Below are 14708 nucleotides of genomic sequence, written 5' to 3'. Positions count from 1 at the left end.
TACCCCAGCACATCTCTCATGGAGGTCAGAATAAGTCCAGCCTCGGGCAAGGAGGTGGGCAGGAGATGACACCCTGTCCCTCTCCTTCAGCAGAGCATGTGTTCCTGGCCTAGAGGCAGCCATTGCCCCAAATTAGGATAACACCCCATGTTGAGAACAGGCAGAATACAGAGCAGATTGAAAAGGACAAGTGCCCGTACCATGCTCTCCGAGGTCCTCACTACTGAATGGGGATCCCCAGTCTTTTTGGGTTTGGCTCCAGACCCTTCCCCACCCACCCCACCCCCACCCTGTGTTGTGTGTTGTGTTGTGTTCTCTGTTGCACTGCAGAAGTAAAGTGGCACTTTGACAATTGTCTCCCTGGGCTGCAGCGCCTCTGGGGGCCTCACCTGCTCCGAGGGCCTAGTGTCTCTCTCTGGGTACTCCTGTAGCAATGGTAGAAGGCCTTGGCAGTGACAATCGACCCCATGAGCACTTAGCACCAGCCAGGCATGCTCTCGGGGTGTTCTGCATCTTCATTCAGTGAATGCTGCCAGACAGTCCGACTGTGTCCCCACTGTGCAGATGAGGTCTCGTCCTGGAGCCAGTGTCAGGGTCAGGGATTGCTGCAGCTCGTGCTGAGCCAGGATTCGCAGCTAACCCCAGAGTCTGTGCTCTCACCTGCTTGGCCTCCCTGCCAGGTTGAGGTCTGCGCTGCTGCGCTACCTCATGGGGCCAGGTGCAATGCACCACAGAAGTTCAGTAACCAAACTGGTGCATAAAAGAGTTAATCCAGCTTCAAGAACTGGTCAGACTTCAATCAAGGAAACCGCATTACCCTCTGGGAAAGTGGTGATCTGGTGTTTTCACTAGTTCACTGAGCTGTCCTGCAGAGCCGGCCATGAGGCTTCTAAAGGCCACGCACTGTCTCTCTCGCAGAAGTCCAGCACCCCGTCCTCGCCCACCGGCACATCATCGTCAGACTCCGGCGGGCATCACATTGGCTGGGGGGAGCGGCAGGGCCAGTGGCTGCGCAGGAGAAGGCTGGATGGGGCCATCAACAGGGTCCCTGTGGGATTCTACCAGAAGGTGTGGAAGATCCTTCAGAAGGTGAGCTTGGCTGCTGTGCTGAATTCCGCAGGCCTTGGGGCTGGGGGACACACAGTCCCCAGGGAAATGAACCGACTCCCTTAGTGAGGCATGGTGGCACCTACTGGTATCATCAAGTACCATGTGGCTGCAGAGTAAGAGAACACATAGTGCCTGACCTTGCATAGCTCACAGCCTAAAGCAGGGTTTCTTCACCTTGGATGCAGTGACATTTGGGGCTGGGGAATATTTTGTGTGTGGTCTGTTCTCTGCATTGTGGATTATCAAGTAGCATTCCTGGTCTCCACCCACTAGATGCTAATTGTACCCCCTCCCCCAGTGGTGACAACCAAAAATGTCTTTGGACATTGCCAAGTGTCCAAGTCACCACTGGTTGAAAACCGCTCACGGGAACCACAGCAAGTTACATAAGGTGACAGCTCAGGTTGTATGGGACTACTTCTGACATATCAGGAACATAGAAAGGTCAGAAGATAGGCAAGAACCAGAGAAGGCAGGGAAGGCTTTGGGTGAAAACACCACGACATAGATGACTCACAACAGCCCCCCACCTCACCATCCCTGAGCCCCCTGCACGATTAGGCAGGCATGGTATCCACGCTGTTCAGTGACAAGATTGAGCATTTCCCATCTCAGGGCACCACGTCAGGTCCTAAGGGCTTGAAGGTCCTGATGGCACAAGCTCTACACACCCTGGGCATCTGTCTCCCCACATGGAAGACAAGGACCCCAGACCCACTCACCATAGTGCCTACTATTCCTGTGGCCACCAGATGGGGCTGCATTTTGCAGCTTCCCCGGGGCTGTGAAAATCTTAGCAGAGGTCATCAGAAATAGATGTAAGGGGACAGGCAGAGGCTGCACTGCACTCACCAGAACACAGCAGAGCCCAGTCCAAATGCCTATGGCCAAGGAGGAGTCCGAGGGGGGAGCCATGCCCCTTTGCTCTCTGCACTCACATTCTGTCCCCCTCCTACATCAGCCCCAGAGCATTTCTGTCTCCCTGGGTTGCACCAGAGCCCGTCTCGCAATGGGCAGGACTGATTTTTTCATGAGCTAATTTTGTTAGCTCATTTCACAGTAGGAGAGGAAAGAAAAGTCATCCCAATCGAGTACGTATAACAAGCCCCTTCCCAAAGCCCTCTGTAGTATTTCTGTGGCAGAGCCCCAGGACCTCTAGGGAACCTTCGGCTTCCCTGTGTGGGGGGACTGAGGCCTTCCTCATCGAGCTGGGCATGGGGAGGTCAGAGCCGTCCCTGTCCTCATGCAGCTGGGCTCCTGGTCCCCACATAAGAGAAGAGCCCTCAGAGTCCACAACGGCCTCTAGTTCTCTGTCCTCTGCCTCTTCTCAGGAGGCACGAATGTTTGCACCCACTCTATTGTCAGCCCCTCAGGGACTGGGGTGGGCAGCTGCTGCCAGCCAGGACACTGGGTTTAGAAGGTAGCCAATTAGACTAAAACAACCTATTCCTAGAAACTCTCCCCACTCTTCCTGGGACATCACACACTTCCCCCCGGACTTCCACTGGCTCAATACCAAGACACTTTTATTATGAAAAAGCAGCATTTTGTATCGAGTCGGTGCTTGATACTTATATACACGGGTGTGCGTGTGCGTGTCTGTGCATGTGCTTGAGTTTTTTGTGATTGCTGCTTATTATAGAAATCTCAGAAATAGATGCTTTGCTAAGGCGCAGAAGTAGCACTTCACCAGCAGGAGCCATGAAACTCTCCCTTTATATGACACCAGTGGGGGTCTCTCTGCCAAGTGAAATGCGGAGCTTCCACAGAGGAGGACCCAGCAGCTCCTGGGGCGTTGTTCATGCGAGATCTGAAACATGCCTGCTGGTTCTCTAGAATCGTTCCATCAAAAACACAGCCTGTGGGCAGTGAGAACAGCTCTCTAAAAATAAATGACAGCCTGGCGTGTTCCAGCCCTCATGCAGGTTTCCAGGGCAGAGTGGCTTAATTGTGTGTACATGTGCATGTGCGTGCACGTGTGTGCACACTTATCAATCACGTTCTGGAATCTGACTGAAGTGTGATGTGTGCGTTCTGCCTGCAGTGCCACGGTCTGTCCATCGATGGTTATGTGCTCCCGTCCTCAACGACACGAGAGGTACTGTGGGAAAAACCCAAACGCCGGCCTTCCACCATTTCCACCCAGTACTGTATTTCACGGACTCTGACCACTGATGCTTCTTTCAGGCTTCTTACATATATAGTGGGTCATTTGGAGGTCTGATCTTTTTAGCTACTCAACCCTAAAATTTTGCAAAGTTTCTTTCTCACATTTACTAGCATCACCTTTTATCCTTCCTGTCAGAAACAGCATTTCCTCACTGTCAGGGTCTTTAGACTTGCCCCATAAAACCCTATTAAGAAAAAAAAGCAAAGCAGCATGCCACAGTCATGACCCCCATGCAGCGCCCTCTCACCTCTCTCTGCTGAGATCAGCCATCTTCCCTGGCTGCTTTTCCCTTGTACATTTTTTTTAAAGCCTGATTTTTCAGTTTTTACCCTGCCCAAAGCACCATGCCATATGCACAAGAATGAAGAGGAAGAATGAAAAATAAGAAACGGTCCCTGTCCCCGGGAACTCAGAGTCCAGTGGGTGAGGTAAATCAAGCTAGGACAAGGCCGGCTGCCTCCCAGAGCATGGCCTCAGGCTCCTGCTCCAGAGGGTTCCTGCTGGCAGAATCAGGACAGTGACCAAAAAGGAGGCAGCATTTGAGCTGAGGTCCAAATCCAGTGGGTGTTGTGATTAGCACTAGTGACAAGGCTGTGTCTGTCCTGGCTCACTCCTGACTACCCCCGCGTGTCCCTTTGGCAGATGACCCCGCAGGAGATCAAGTTTGCTGTCCACGTTGAGTCGGTGCTGAACCGTGTGCCCCAGCCTGAGTACCGGCAGCTTCTGGTAGAAGCCATCATGGTGCTGACGCTGCTCTCGGACACGGAGATGAACAGCATTGGGGGCATCATCCATGTGGACCAGATTGTGCATGTGGCTAACCAGCTGTTCCTGCAGGACCAGGTGGGTGTGCCCGGACCTGCCCAGCCATCCCAGAGCCAAGGTGGGGACAGAGGCAGGGTAGCCAGTTGGGCTGGCATTTATCTAGGCTGGAGATCCTGTGTCCAATATGAAAGAATGTTCTTGAACAAAGAAAATGTCACCACAGATGGTGAAAAATGTCAACCAGTTGGCTAGAAAGTGGCACAGTGGCCACTTGGGAAATCTAAAGACCTTTGAAGATGGACAGGCCCATTTCAGCGTATGTTTTTTTTTTTAATTTTTTAAATTGATTTTAGAGAGATAGAGACATTGCTTTGTTGTTCCACTTATTGATGCATTCATTGGTTGATTCTTATGTTCCCTGACCAGAGATTAAACCCCACAACCTTGGTGCATCAACATAATACTCTAACTAACTGAGCTACCGGGGCAGGGCTCAACATAGGTTTTAGTGCAAACACCATCCTTGCTTATACATGGCCCTGGGTAGACAAAACCAGTTACTCTGCACCCCAAGCTGAATTAGGAGAAGCCATTCTCTTGTTAGGGTCAGTGATGCCCTGTGAACTTGGATATGTAGGAACCCAGGGCAGTGTCCAGAGCAGAGGCCAATGTTCTCCGTGGACACTGCAGGCTCTCCTTCCCCAGGCCGGGAGCTCCACAGGCCACAGGCCGCAGGCCTGCAGCACAGAGTCATCACAGGGCTGCAAGAGCGAACTCTGCTCATCCTATCCTCTGCCTTTTCTTGCTGCAGATGTCAATTGGCGCCATGGACACCCTGGAGAAAGACCCAGCCACAGGCATTTGCCACTTCTTTTACGACAGTGCCCCAAGTGGGGCTTATGGGACAATGACCTACCTAACGAAAGCAGTGGCTTCTCATTTGCAGGAATTGCTGCCCAATTCAGGCTGCCAGATGCAGTAGGGCCTCGGCACTCTGAGTCCGCCACTTGCCCCCTAGCCTCACTGGGAACTTTCTTCTGTTGCCCAAGACCCCCTGTGCTGTCACAAAAGCATGTCTCATCAGAAACCCTGGCAGGGCAGAGATGGCAGTGACTGAAACCAGTGCATGACCATGCCACAGAGAAAGCCAAGGAATCCTGTGCCTCCCCAAGGAGCAGCATGGGATCGTTGTCTAGGTCCATTTTCTTGGCACATTTGTCACAGCATCTGGTCCCCTGGAGTCTCAGGAGGAATTAGAAACTGGTCTCTTTTTCAGAACAGAGTGAACTGAGAAGCCAGCTTAAATTGGCTCTCACAGAGTTACCAAAATAGGTTTGGTGAGCTAGTGCACGTATTAAAGATACTTCCAGTCGCAGTAGCTAGACAAGCCGACCTGGACAAGCGGAACATCTTAACAGGATGTATTCTGTTTGTGGGCCAGTTTACCAAGTAGAACAACCCTAGCTTTCTGAGGAAGCTTGGTTTTCTTGTGGCTTGCTTGCTTCCTTGGCATCTTATTTCATTGCTATAGCTACCTACCTTCATTACCTTCGATTCATGGTCTTCAAGGGTTTTATCCTGACTGCCCACGAATTAGGAGTTTCTCCTGCTTCCTGAAATATCCACATCTCTTAGAATCCAGCAAACAAGAAACAATGTCAGGGGAGGAGCAAACTGTTCTTATAGCTGGGCCAGCTGTTGTGGGGCTGTAGCGGGCAGGGAGTCCTTCTGGAAGGCCCATCACCCTCCACCCCTCCCTCTGGGGGAGCCAGGTGATGAGTATGTGGCACCAGAGAGCATGGAAATTTGTTGTAGTGTGCTCCTGCAAAAACAATGCTTCTCTCTTACGATAAAGCCAAGCTGGGTGCTGGGGACTGGGGACTCAAGCCCTTCTCCTGCAAGCACTTCCATTTTACCACTCTCGCGTAGGTGTGGTTGGAGGCCTTGAGTGTAGAGGACCCAGAACAAATCATGGCCAGGCAGGGCCTCATCAATCTTTTGGCAGTGTCCTGGGGGATAGAGTTTCTCTCCAGTTGTCCCGGGGGTCGGTCGGGGTTGGGGGGCAATAGGCAAACAGTTTATATGAATAATGGAGTTGAAAGGACAGTCAACTGGTGGCCACATGGTGAACTCTGGCTGGTTGAGAGTGATGGGTTGGATTTGTGACAACTCTGCCTCTGAAATGGGAACATGGTCATTGGATATTTGCTGGGAAGTTTAAGTGACAGGAGAGAAAGGTCATGTTCCGGCTGCTTGGAGTGGACATCGCAGTGCCTGATGCATCCTCAGAATCAAGATGTGGTAAGGACAGTTATTCCAGAAGCCGAGGGAAGTGCCTGACAATTCCTGCTGAAGAGCCCCTCCTCAGTCCCAGCCAAATACTTGGCAGCTGCCCCTGGGAGACACAGTCTAGATCACAAGTCCGGCGCACCTACCTGGACTTGGTGGTGCCCAGGCGCCGTTCACAGGGAACATCAATGCCTCTGTTTTCCATGTCTTGAAAACACAGTACTTCCCCTTATGAAGTACAGAGCAGTTACTAAAGGGAAAGGCTCTGGAATCTCTCAGCTTCTACTCCCATGCACATCCACATGCTTTCTCTCCTCCTTTCCTTGCCTTTCTCCCCACCCACCCTGCCATTAATACCAGTATGTATAACCATTCTCCTCAGATTACTAGATCCTTACTTCATTCGTCAGCATATGTTGAGAAAGCATTCTCTGTGCCTGTGTGAGAATACAAAGTGAAATGAGATGCAACTCAAGGAAGGCTGATGTGAAAAGACGGCCACCATGCTTTATGGTGGCGGGGGAGAGCCAGACAAGGTGCAGGATCCCCTCATAACACTGGCACTGGTGGGGCAGATCCCAGTGACAGCGTGGGCACCATGCTCCCCACCCCCACCCCGAGCTCCTGCCATGCCCCGGAGCCTTCCTGTTCATGCCCAATCTTCCCTGGGAAACCTGTTTGCTCCCATTTGCCTCTGAGGGTCCAGGGCAGGTCACAGCCACCCAGGTTTTGTAGTAGCATTTCATAGCCTTTATTTTTGCTCTTCTTAGGATGCACTTGCCATAAACAGGGCTCATGTAAAATTTACTTGGTAGACTCCCTGGTGGATCATTTCAGACACAGATCATGTAGGAAAGGTACGAGCTGTGAAAGTTCCACTTGCTTCTTGGGAGAAGGCTCAGGAAGAGTTACAGCCCTCCAAAATGAGCCAGGTGCTAATTTAGAATAATCACCTGCCCGTGGATGACGTGCAAAAGCCACGGATGCTGTGTTTGGGCTCACCAACAGAGACGCAGGCCAGGAGAAGAGCCATAATAAGCAATTCAGCTGAGCCTTCGATTCACTCTTTTGAAACCTCAAATGAAATCCTGAAATAGTACTGCATTTCCACAAGCATCAAGCTGTCAGCTTCAAAGAAGGAGAACAGGCTTCTGAAGCTTGATCCCTTTCACGAGCAGCTGAGGCCCACGCAGCAAAGAGGAACAGATGTTGCAGGGGCCTGTCCTGACCATGCTGGTCTCGTGGTTTTGGGGGGTGGGGGGTGTGCTTTCCTATCTCCCTCCTCAGAGCAGAGAGGCCAGTTTTGACCTTTGCTGGGGCTGGGGGTAGCATGTTCTGTTTCAGAGCCAGATCAAACATGTCTTTGAACATCCTCGGCTGAAAAGCAGCCAGTGGCTTCACCTGCTGCTCGCCCTGGCTTTGACCCAGGTGAATCCAGCAGCAGGGAGGAAGGTTCGGTCTCTGAGTCCAGCTAGCCTTACATTTCAGGTCTGACCTGGGCCAGTTATTTACCCTTTGTGTTCCTCAATTTACCCATCTGGAAAACATGCAGGAAGCCTACAGACTGGTACAGGAGTAAGCCCAGGGAAACCGCAGGAATCCCCCCAAGACCCCCATCTCTGACAGTCAGGGCCCACGGCCTTCCCATTCACAAGAAGCCAGCTATGCCCGACGGTGACCTGGGCTGGGCTCTATTGGTCATGCCCCTGTCTCCCAGGCTGGCTGGCTGTCCAGGGGTCAGTTAGACCTTCTGCAACTCTATGGAAGTGTGATGAATGGAAGGCGAGACTGTTAACCATTAGCTGCCTTAGATAGAGTGCATGTAAATGCTCCCCATGTAAAGAAAGAAAAAGAAAAAAAAGACCAAAGATTAGCAGGGAAGAGAAACAGTTTGTCAACTGATTGATGCCATTTATTTCTGGACAAGAAGACAGGAGGCACAGCCTCCCTTGATGTAAATTACACAGAACCATCTCTCAGTTCTATTGACTCATGTATAAGCCTGGCAAGTAGCTTTTGTCTCCTCTGCTTCCTCTTTGTCAGAGGGTACAAAAGCCTCCCACCGCCTCCCTTGGCACCATTGTCCTTCAAGGTGACTTATGCTTTCGAAGTCCCTGCCATCTGTTCCATGTGTCTCTGCTCTTTGCCTGGTCCCAGAATTCCTTCTGTTCTCCTGGACTTGGCCCCCAATAGCTCTGCTGTGAGAAGAAAGTAAAGCTGCTGTCACCCTCTTAGAGCCCCCTTGTCCACCACAGGAAGCCATTTAGGAAAATCCATGTCCTCGAGTCACCAAAAGAGTTCTCTGAGGAATAAGAAGACTGAAACAGCAGGAGAAACTGCTCTCAAGTCTGTTGCATGGAATGTTTGACTGATGGTCTGAGAGAGGAAAAAATTTCTTCAGAAAACAATTGTGTGTGTGTGTGTTTAAGGAACATATGTGCAATTTTGGCAAAAATGCCTTCTTAGAAGGACTGGAATAATTGGAACCAATGAACTCTGAAGTCATGTGATGATTCATCCCTCTGCCTGATTGCAATATGTCAACTATTTTGAAAAATGAATTTCTCGGAACGCATTTATTGTGCATTGCTCAGCATGCAGAAACTCGGGGTAGGGTAGTGGGAGATGAACAAAAGGACTCTTGGGTTTGTGAAGACAGCTAAGGAAGGATACTTCCCAGCCTCCCATGAAAGCATCCTAGCACTTGGTGTATTAGGACCTCCATGTCTCAAACCTAAATCCTGAGCAGCTTTAGCCTGTCTCTCAGCGGGTGGCTGCCACATGCTTCCACCTCCAGCCAGTATAACTGGAGCACCAGGCTTTGCAAAGGGCATGGGTTTGGGCTGTCCAACATGGGACCAAGCTGTATCTGAATTGGGCATGGGACCATGGTTGTGCCTTCCATGTCTCCTGTTTTGAAAGAGCTTTCCAGGTATAAACCCAGGACAGGCACACCCAGGAGGAGCCCCAGTCACTGGCTCTAATTTCTCATGGCCTCAGTATCACCCTTTGGCACTGTGTCACAGTTTTTACTCGCAAATAACAGCAACTCTGGCTGGGTAGGAAATATATTTCTTAAGGGATATTGGATAAGTCACATGGTCACTAGGCTTGGCACTTCCCCAGCCAAAAGCAAGGCCCCATGTCGCCTCCAGGTGCCCCTAGGCTCAAAGCCTGGGGCTTGTAGCACAGATGTGCCCCCATGCCGGCTACCATCACTAGGGTCATGGCCTCTGCTCTTTTGGAAACTGAACACAAGGCTTTCACCTGTCACCAGAGTGGATTTCACACAGCTGCTAGCTGTCAATTCAGTCTTGGGCAGGTGTGTTACATCAGCTTGGGGGTAGAGGGGCAGGTTGTTAGCTGAGAGGGAGGTTGGAAAAGCCAGTATTTTCAAGTTCCTCCTGAAGTGGAGGCGGGGTTGGCATAATGTGGCAGATCCCACAGACCCATGAAGGGGATTTGATGCCGAGCATCCAAAACTTAGTGTCCACTATGGCCAGGACTCTTGCCTTTTGCTCACTTGTGCAGAAAAGGGCCTATCTCTCCCCTCCATCCCCAGTCTGCCCTGAGAACTGACCTAAGAGGCAGCTGTGCCCTTTGAGGAAGAGTGTGCAGCAGGGGTGAAGAGGGGCATGCAGGGGACCACCAGGCTTGTGCAGGTCATTCCAGTACCCCCTCTGGGCTCAGCTAGGACAATTGCAGTTTCTCCCTCTGGGTAGAAATGTTACTAAGTCGTCATGGCTGGATCACCACTGCTGCCCAGTCAAGCAGAGCACCGCCCAGCACACAACTTCCAAGCAGCTATCACAACCCTCCCACTGGGGCCCTGGAGGAGTTACTGGGCCTCACAGTTTTTTGGTGACCACCAGCCTAGCTCCATTAGCCTCTTTCTGGACCTTGAGTGACAGCCTGCCTGGGACAAGACACAAATGATTGTTGCATTTTTTCCTTCTAAGTCTTCAGCCAGCTGGGGGATTTAAAAATAAAGAATTGGGATTGCTTCCAGATGTAAGCCTCTCTCCTGACACTGTGGATCATTTCCTTCAGCTGTCACCCAGGATCAGTGCCTGAGCTCTCGCACACATCCGAGTCACTCTCACGGGCTCAAGGGAGCACAGGCATCGAAACGAGCTGCCGCTCCCCTTCCTCTCCCTCTCCTGTGGCAGCAGCACCAGGTCCCACGGCTGTTCCTTCTTCCTCCTGAACCACAAGGGATATGGAGCTAAAAGGGCCCAGGAGGTTCCATGTTGGCTCAGCGAGGGCCTTGCACACACAGTCGGGGAAGGCAGCTCTTTGTCCCGGGAGATGAAGAAACTGCTAAGTGGGCCTTTGCCATGTAGCATGGCAGCTTGTACTGACCTCACAGCCTGAATCTCCTGAGCTGACGCATCCTGCAGGGATCACACACACACCTGCCATATGTGTTTCTGCCCCTGGTCCTCTGATGGAGAACAGAGATGGCTTCTGCACTGTCAACACACATTTAAGCAGTTGACACTGTGCTTGGCAGGCTACAGTGCAGACAGCTCCAGGCTTAGTAAGGGAAGAGACAAAATAAAGTCAACAGGGATAGATGGGTTGAATTAGAGCCCAGAGCCAGAGAAGAGTTTGAGCACTGGGCCCGCAGAGGTTGGAATGGGGGTTCAGAAGGGAGGATGGCAGAGGCTGTAGCACAGCCCTTTGTCACTTGATGCCGGGGACCAGTCCTCCACCAGGACCGGCTCTGTTTTCTCCATGATGCAAGGCTGAGGAAGGAAAAGGCTACACTGGCGCTGCCTGTTGACTCCTCAAAACCCTCCCCTGGGTGTGATGGACCCCCTCCACCCCCAGCAAGTGAAGGGTAAGTAAAATATTCCCCTGAAAAACTGGACCTCAAGCCAAGAGCTTCTTAAGAATATAATCCATCAGTATTGAGGTCTGTCTTATTGATAGATGGTGAAGTGCTGTGCTAGGGCTGTGGGTGGGTACGGTAGCCAGGTGAGGCCATCTTCACAGCTCCCTACAGCTTGACCAAGGGAGCTAAGAAACCAGCTTCTGACTCCTCCTCCCTGTCCCCGTGCAGACAATAAGCAGAGGAGCAGTTAGATGCATAATGTGTCAGAATGAGAAGAGCCAAGGACAGGACAGGAATAACATAGAAAAAGGGCAAGGAGGCCTAGGAATGGTGGGGTCTATCATATGGGATGATTACAGAAAATCTCTCATAAGGCAGCATTTGCTCACAGACCTGGAGGAAGTGAGGCATTGAGCCAGGGAATATCTAGGGGAATAGCATGCCAGGCAGAGGGAACAGCCAGTGCAAAGGCCCAACCAAGGCAGGAGTGCATTTAATATGTTTGCTGAAGGGGAAGGAGATCAGAGGGCAGAAGTGGTGCCATCAAAAGGAAGAGCTGAGACTTTGGCTTTTGAGGTGTTTGGGACAGAGGAATGACTATTACTGCCAATCCTTCCAGAGATATTTGCCTTACAGGGAAGCAGGGCAGAGGGGAGAGGGGTTTCATTGTTCAGCAGGTTTGGAGGAACTGTGTGGGGGGTGGGGGGATGAGAGGAGAAGGGAGCGAGTGCCGAAGATGATTTCACTTCCCTCCTGCTCTGAGAAGCCCAGAAGCTCCTGGAGCAGCCTCTGCTCTGCTGCTGTTTAGGGGTAAGAGGCCGGTAGCTGGAACGTGGAGGCAGCTGACTGATTGAATAATAGGGAAATTATTCCTGTTCTCTTCTTCAACCCTCCTTCCCTGTCTCAGGCTAACCCTGTGTGGTCCTTCGATCAGTTTCAAACAAACATCCACACTTCTGTACCCAGCCATTGCCCGCCTCTGCCTGCCACAGGGTGGTGATCCTTGTGCCCTGTGCCATGAGGGTCCACAGAGGAACACTGGCTGGGAATCCGTCCCCAGTCCCCAATTGTCACCCTCAGGCTCAGCTTTGCTTGCTCTTGACTGCCCTTGGAGAAATTTCTCCTCATCCGCAACCCAAGGGAGTTCAGACCTCTTCTCTGTCATCTGCAAGCACCCACTCACCTGCGTTTCAAGTGGGGCATTAGAAAGCACTAAAAAGACTGTGGGGCTGAGGCCTTCTAGGCTCTAAAGGCTTCGCATTCTGCAAGCCGTTCAAAGGCTGCTTCCTCTGCACTTGAAATAGATGTGCTGTGCTGAGTTTTAAATTTGACACATTTCTTTTTTGGAACTTAAAAAAAGCACAATGAAAAGCAACCAAGCAAGCAAGCAATGTAGTGAGTCATCCTTGGGAGGAAGGAAGCAGCTCCCTGCTGCAGGCGGTGGTGGTGGGGGACGTTCCAGGAGGCTGGAGCCCCAGGCTGTGCACCTTGAGGGTGAAGAGAATGGGAGTGTGGATGGGAATAATTGAGACCAACAGGATTGTCCCTGAGGAGTCCCTGGAATTAGAGACTTTCTCTTTGTGGGTCTCACATCTGGGCAACCTCAGGTGTGTTGGAAAGACAGATGAAAGTGCAGAGATTCACACCGGACATCCTGTCGAGCAACACATCCCTCAGATATCGATAGAGGACACAATATTGTCCGCCTTACATTTACTTAGTTACATGAGTGTTATTAGCACAGCATTTTGCTGATGGGGAACCCAAGGCTCAAGAGTGGTTGTGAATTTCATGAATTCTCCCACATTAGATCAGGACTAAAGCCTGGGGTATATGCAGAGCTCAGGGCTGGACCAACAATGTTCTGGGCTTGGCCCTCAGTCCAAGGCCAGCCCCTAGGCAGCCCTTGGACTCCCAGCTAAAAGAGGGTGGTATGGTCCTACTCTGTTCTTTCTAAGGGACTGGTTAGTGCTTTGCAAACTTCACAGCTCTGAACAACTAGTGTATGTATTGTAATGTGGATACCGCCACCTGAGAGGCCTTGACTAGGTGGTCAGCCTTTGGCACAATTGGAATGGAGGCAGCATGGGGCTTAAGGAGTGGCACCTCCCTTCGACCACCTCCTAGGCCAGCCCTTTATCTGGCAGGTCAGCTAGGACTGAAGTCAGACCTCCACCCTTCTCTTTGAATCTGGGTACCCTTGAATTATGCATGGTCTCTTGGTGCCTCAGTTTCTTGTCTGAAATGGGATGGTAAGTGTATAAGCTGCCCTCATTGGGCAGTTTCAGAGATTAACACATCATGTGAAAATAATAACAACACTAACAGGATAATATAATGCTATGGTAATGTATATACACTGCTGGCACATAGCAGAGGCTCAGTGACAGTGGCTGCAGTCATCCCCCAGCACACTCTGTGGCATCCCACCAATATACACAGACTCCTAACCCCATGAGAGGCACCCCAGGTGTTTATAAATGTGAGTTTGGGATACAGGTGGGCTACTTTGTAGCTGCGTAGCCATGGATGGCAAGTCACTCTCTGAGTCACATTTCTTCATTTGTCAAATAAGATTTTGAAGGACCAACAAAAATAAGATAATGGGAATAAAAAAAAATGAAGAGTTCTATCACAACTGTAACCCGGCGGAGGTTGGTCTGGCCCAATTCAGGTTAGTAACTAACACTCGAGCGGGGTCAGGCTCACTGCCCTGTGCACCACCCTGAGTAGCGCTCTCTGCTGTGGACCAAGGATGAAGCAGTGTGGACAGATGCAAGGGAGGGCACTTTTGGGAGGAGGACCAAAGAGCTTCAAAGCGCCATCTTCACCTTCAACCCTTGCAGTCCTTGTCCTGGAACTCGTTGCCTGGGGCCTGAGGGGAAGCGTGTATTATCCCCATTACTGTAGGAAGGAGAATGGAGGCTTAGAGAGGCTCAGAAACTGCCTCAGGTTCCAGAGCCTATATAGAAACGGCAGAGCTGAGAGTCAAAGCCAGGCCTTGCTCTTTAAAACTGTACACCTTCTCCTAAGCATTCATCCTTCCCACAGCTTCTTTTCAAAATAATATGGAATAGCATGCACAACAAGATGGGGCGACAGAGCATTCATGCAGCACCCGGTTGAGCCCCGGACCCGTGTCATTTTTCTGCATTTAATCAGGTCCTGACAGTTTCCCCAACCACTGCTCAGCTGAGACCAAGCCTCTGCGAAGCCTTGGGCCCCCTCACCCTGCCTCTGGAAGAGGGGGCAGCTAGGCAGCCTCCACCCATCCTCAGGTGTTTGGCTCCATTCTGCAGAGAGGACTCCAGGCCTAAGGCCTATCCCCACTCCCCATTTCCCACCTTCCTGGGAGGAGGCAAGTCCCTTCTCTGCTGCCCAGCACTGTACCCCAGCCCCAAGGACCACATGCCCCTAACTTGCTCCCATTCTCAGGGCACGAGCCATCTCTGCGCTCTGGACAGGCTTACATGAACACAGTTATCAATCAGCGTGCTAAGAGTAATTCTGGTGTCTCCGGCCATAAGTTTTTGTGTA

General features: G+C 51.3%; 1 protein-coding gene across 6 annotated transcripts in view; it reads left to right on the top strand.

The window, feature by feature from the left end:
* PHKA2 (phosphorylase kinase regulatory subunit alpha 2) overlaps positions 1–8909 on the top strand; it is a 63455-nt gene extending 54546 nt beyond the window's left edge. For 4 of the 6 annotated variants that reach the window (XM_036016938.1, XM_028522399.2, XM_036016939.1 and 1 more), the window contains 4 exons: positions 919–1089; positions 3155–3208; positions 3923–4123; positions 4857–8909. In XM_036016938.1, the coding sequence (XP_035872831.1) occupies positions 919–1089; positions 3155–3208; positions 3923–4123; positions 4857–5027 (597 nt within the window). In that variant the 3' untranslated portion in view covers positions 5028–8909. The remainder of the gene's footprint in view (positions 1–918; positions 1090–3154; positions 3209–3922; positions 4124–4856) is intronic. The other 2 variants (XM_036016937.1, XM_036016936.1) reach the window with 1 other exon arrangement.
* Positions 8910–14708: the final 5799 nt, after the last annotated feature.

The sequence above is a fragment of the Phyllostomus discolor genome, chromosome X (genome assembly GCF_004126475.2).
Source record: "Phyllostomus discolor isolate MPI-MPIP mPhyDis1 chromosome X, mPhyDis1.pri.v3, whole genome shotgun sequence".
NCBI classification, from domain to species: domain Eukaryota; kingdom Metazoa; phylum Chordata; class Mammalia; order Chiroptera; family Phyllostomidae; genus Phyllostomus; species Phyllostomus discolor.
The sequence above is the reverse complement of the archived record's forward strand: the minus strand, read 5'-3'. Positions and strand labels throughout refer to the sequence as shown.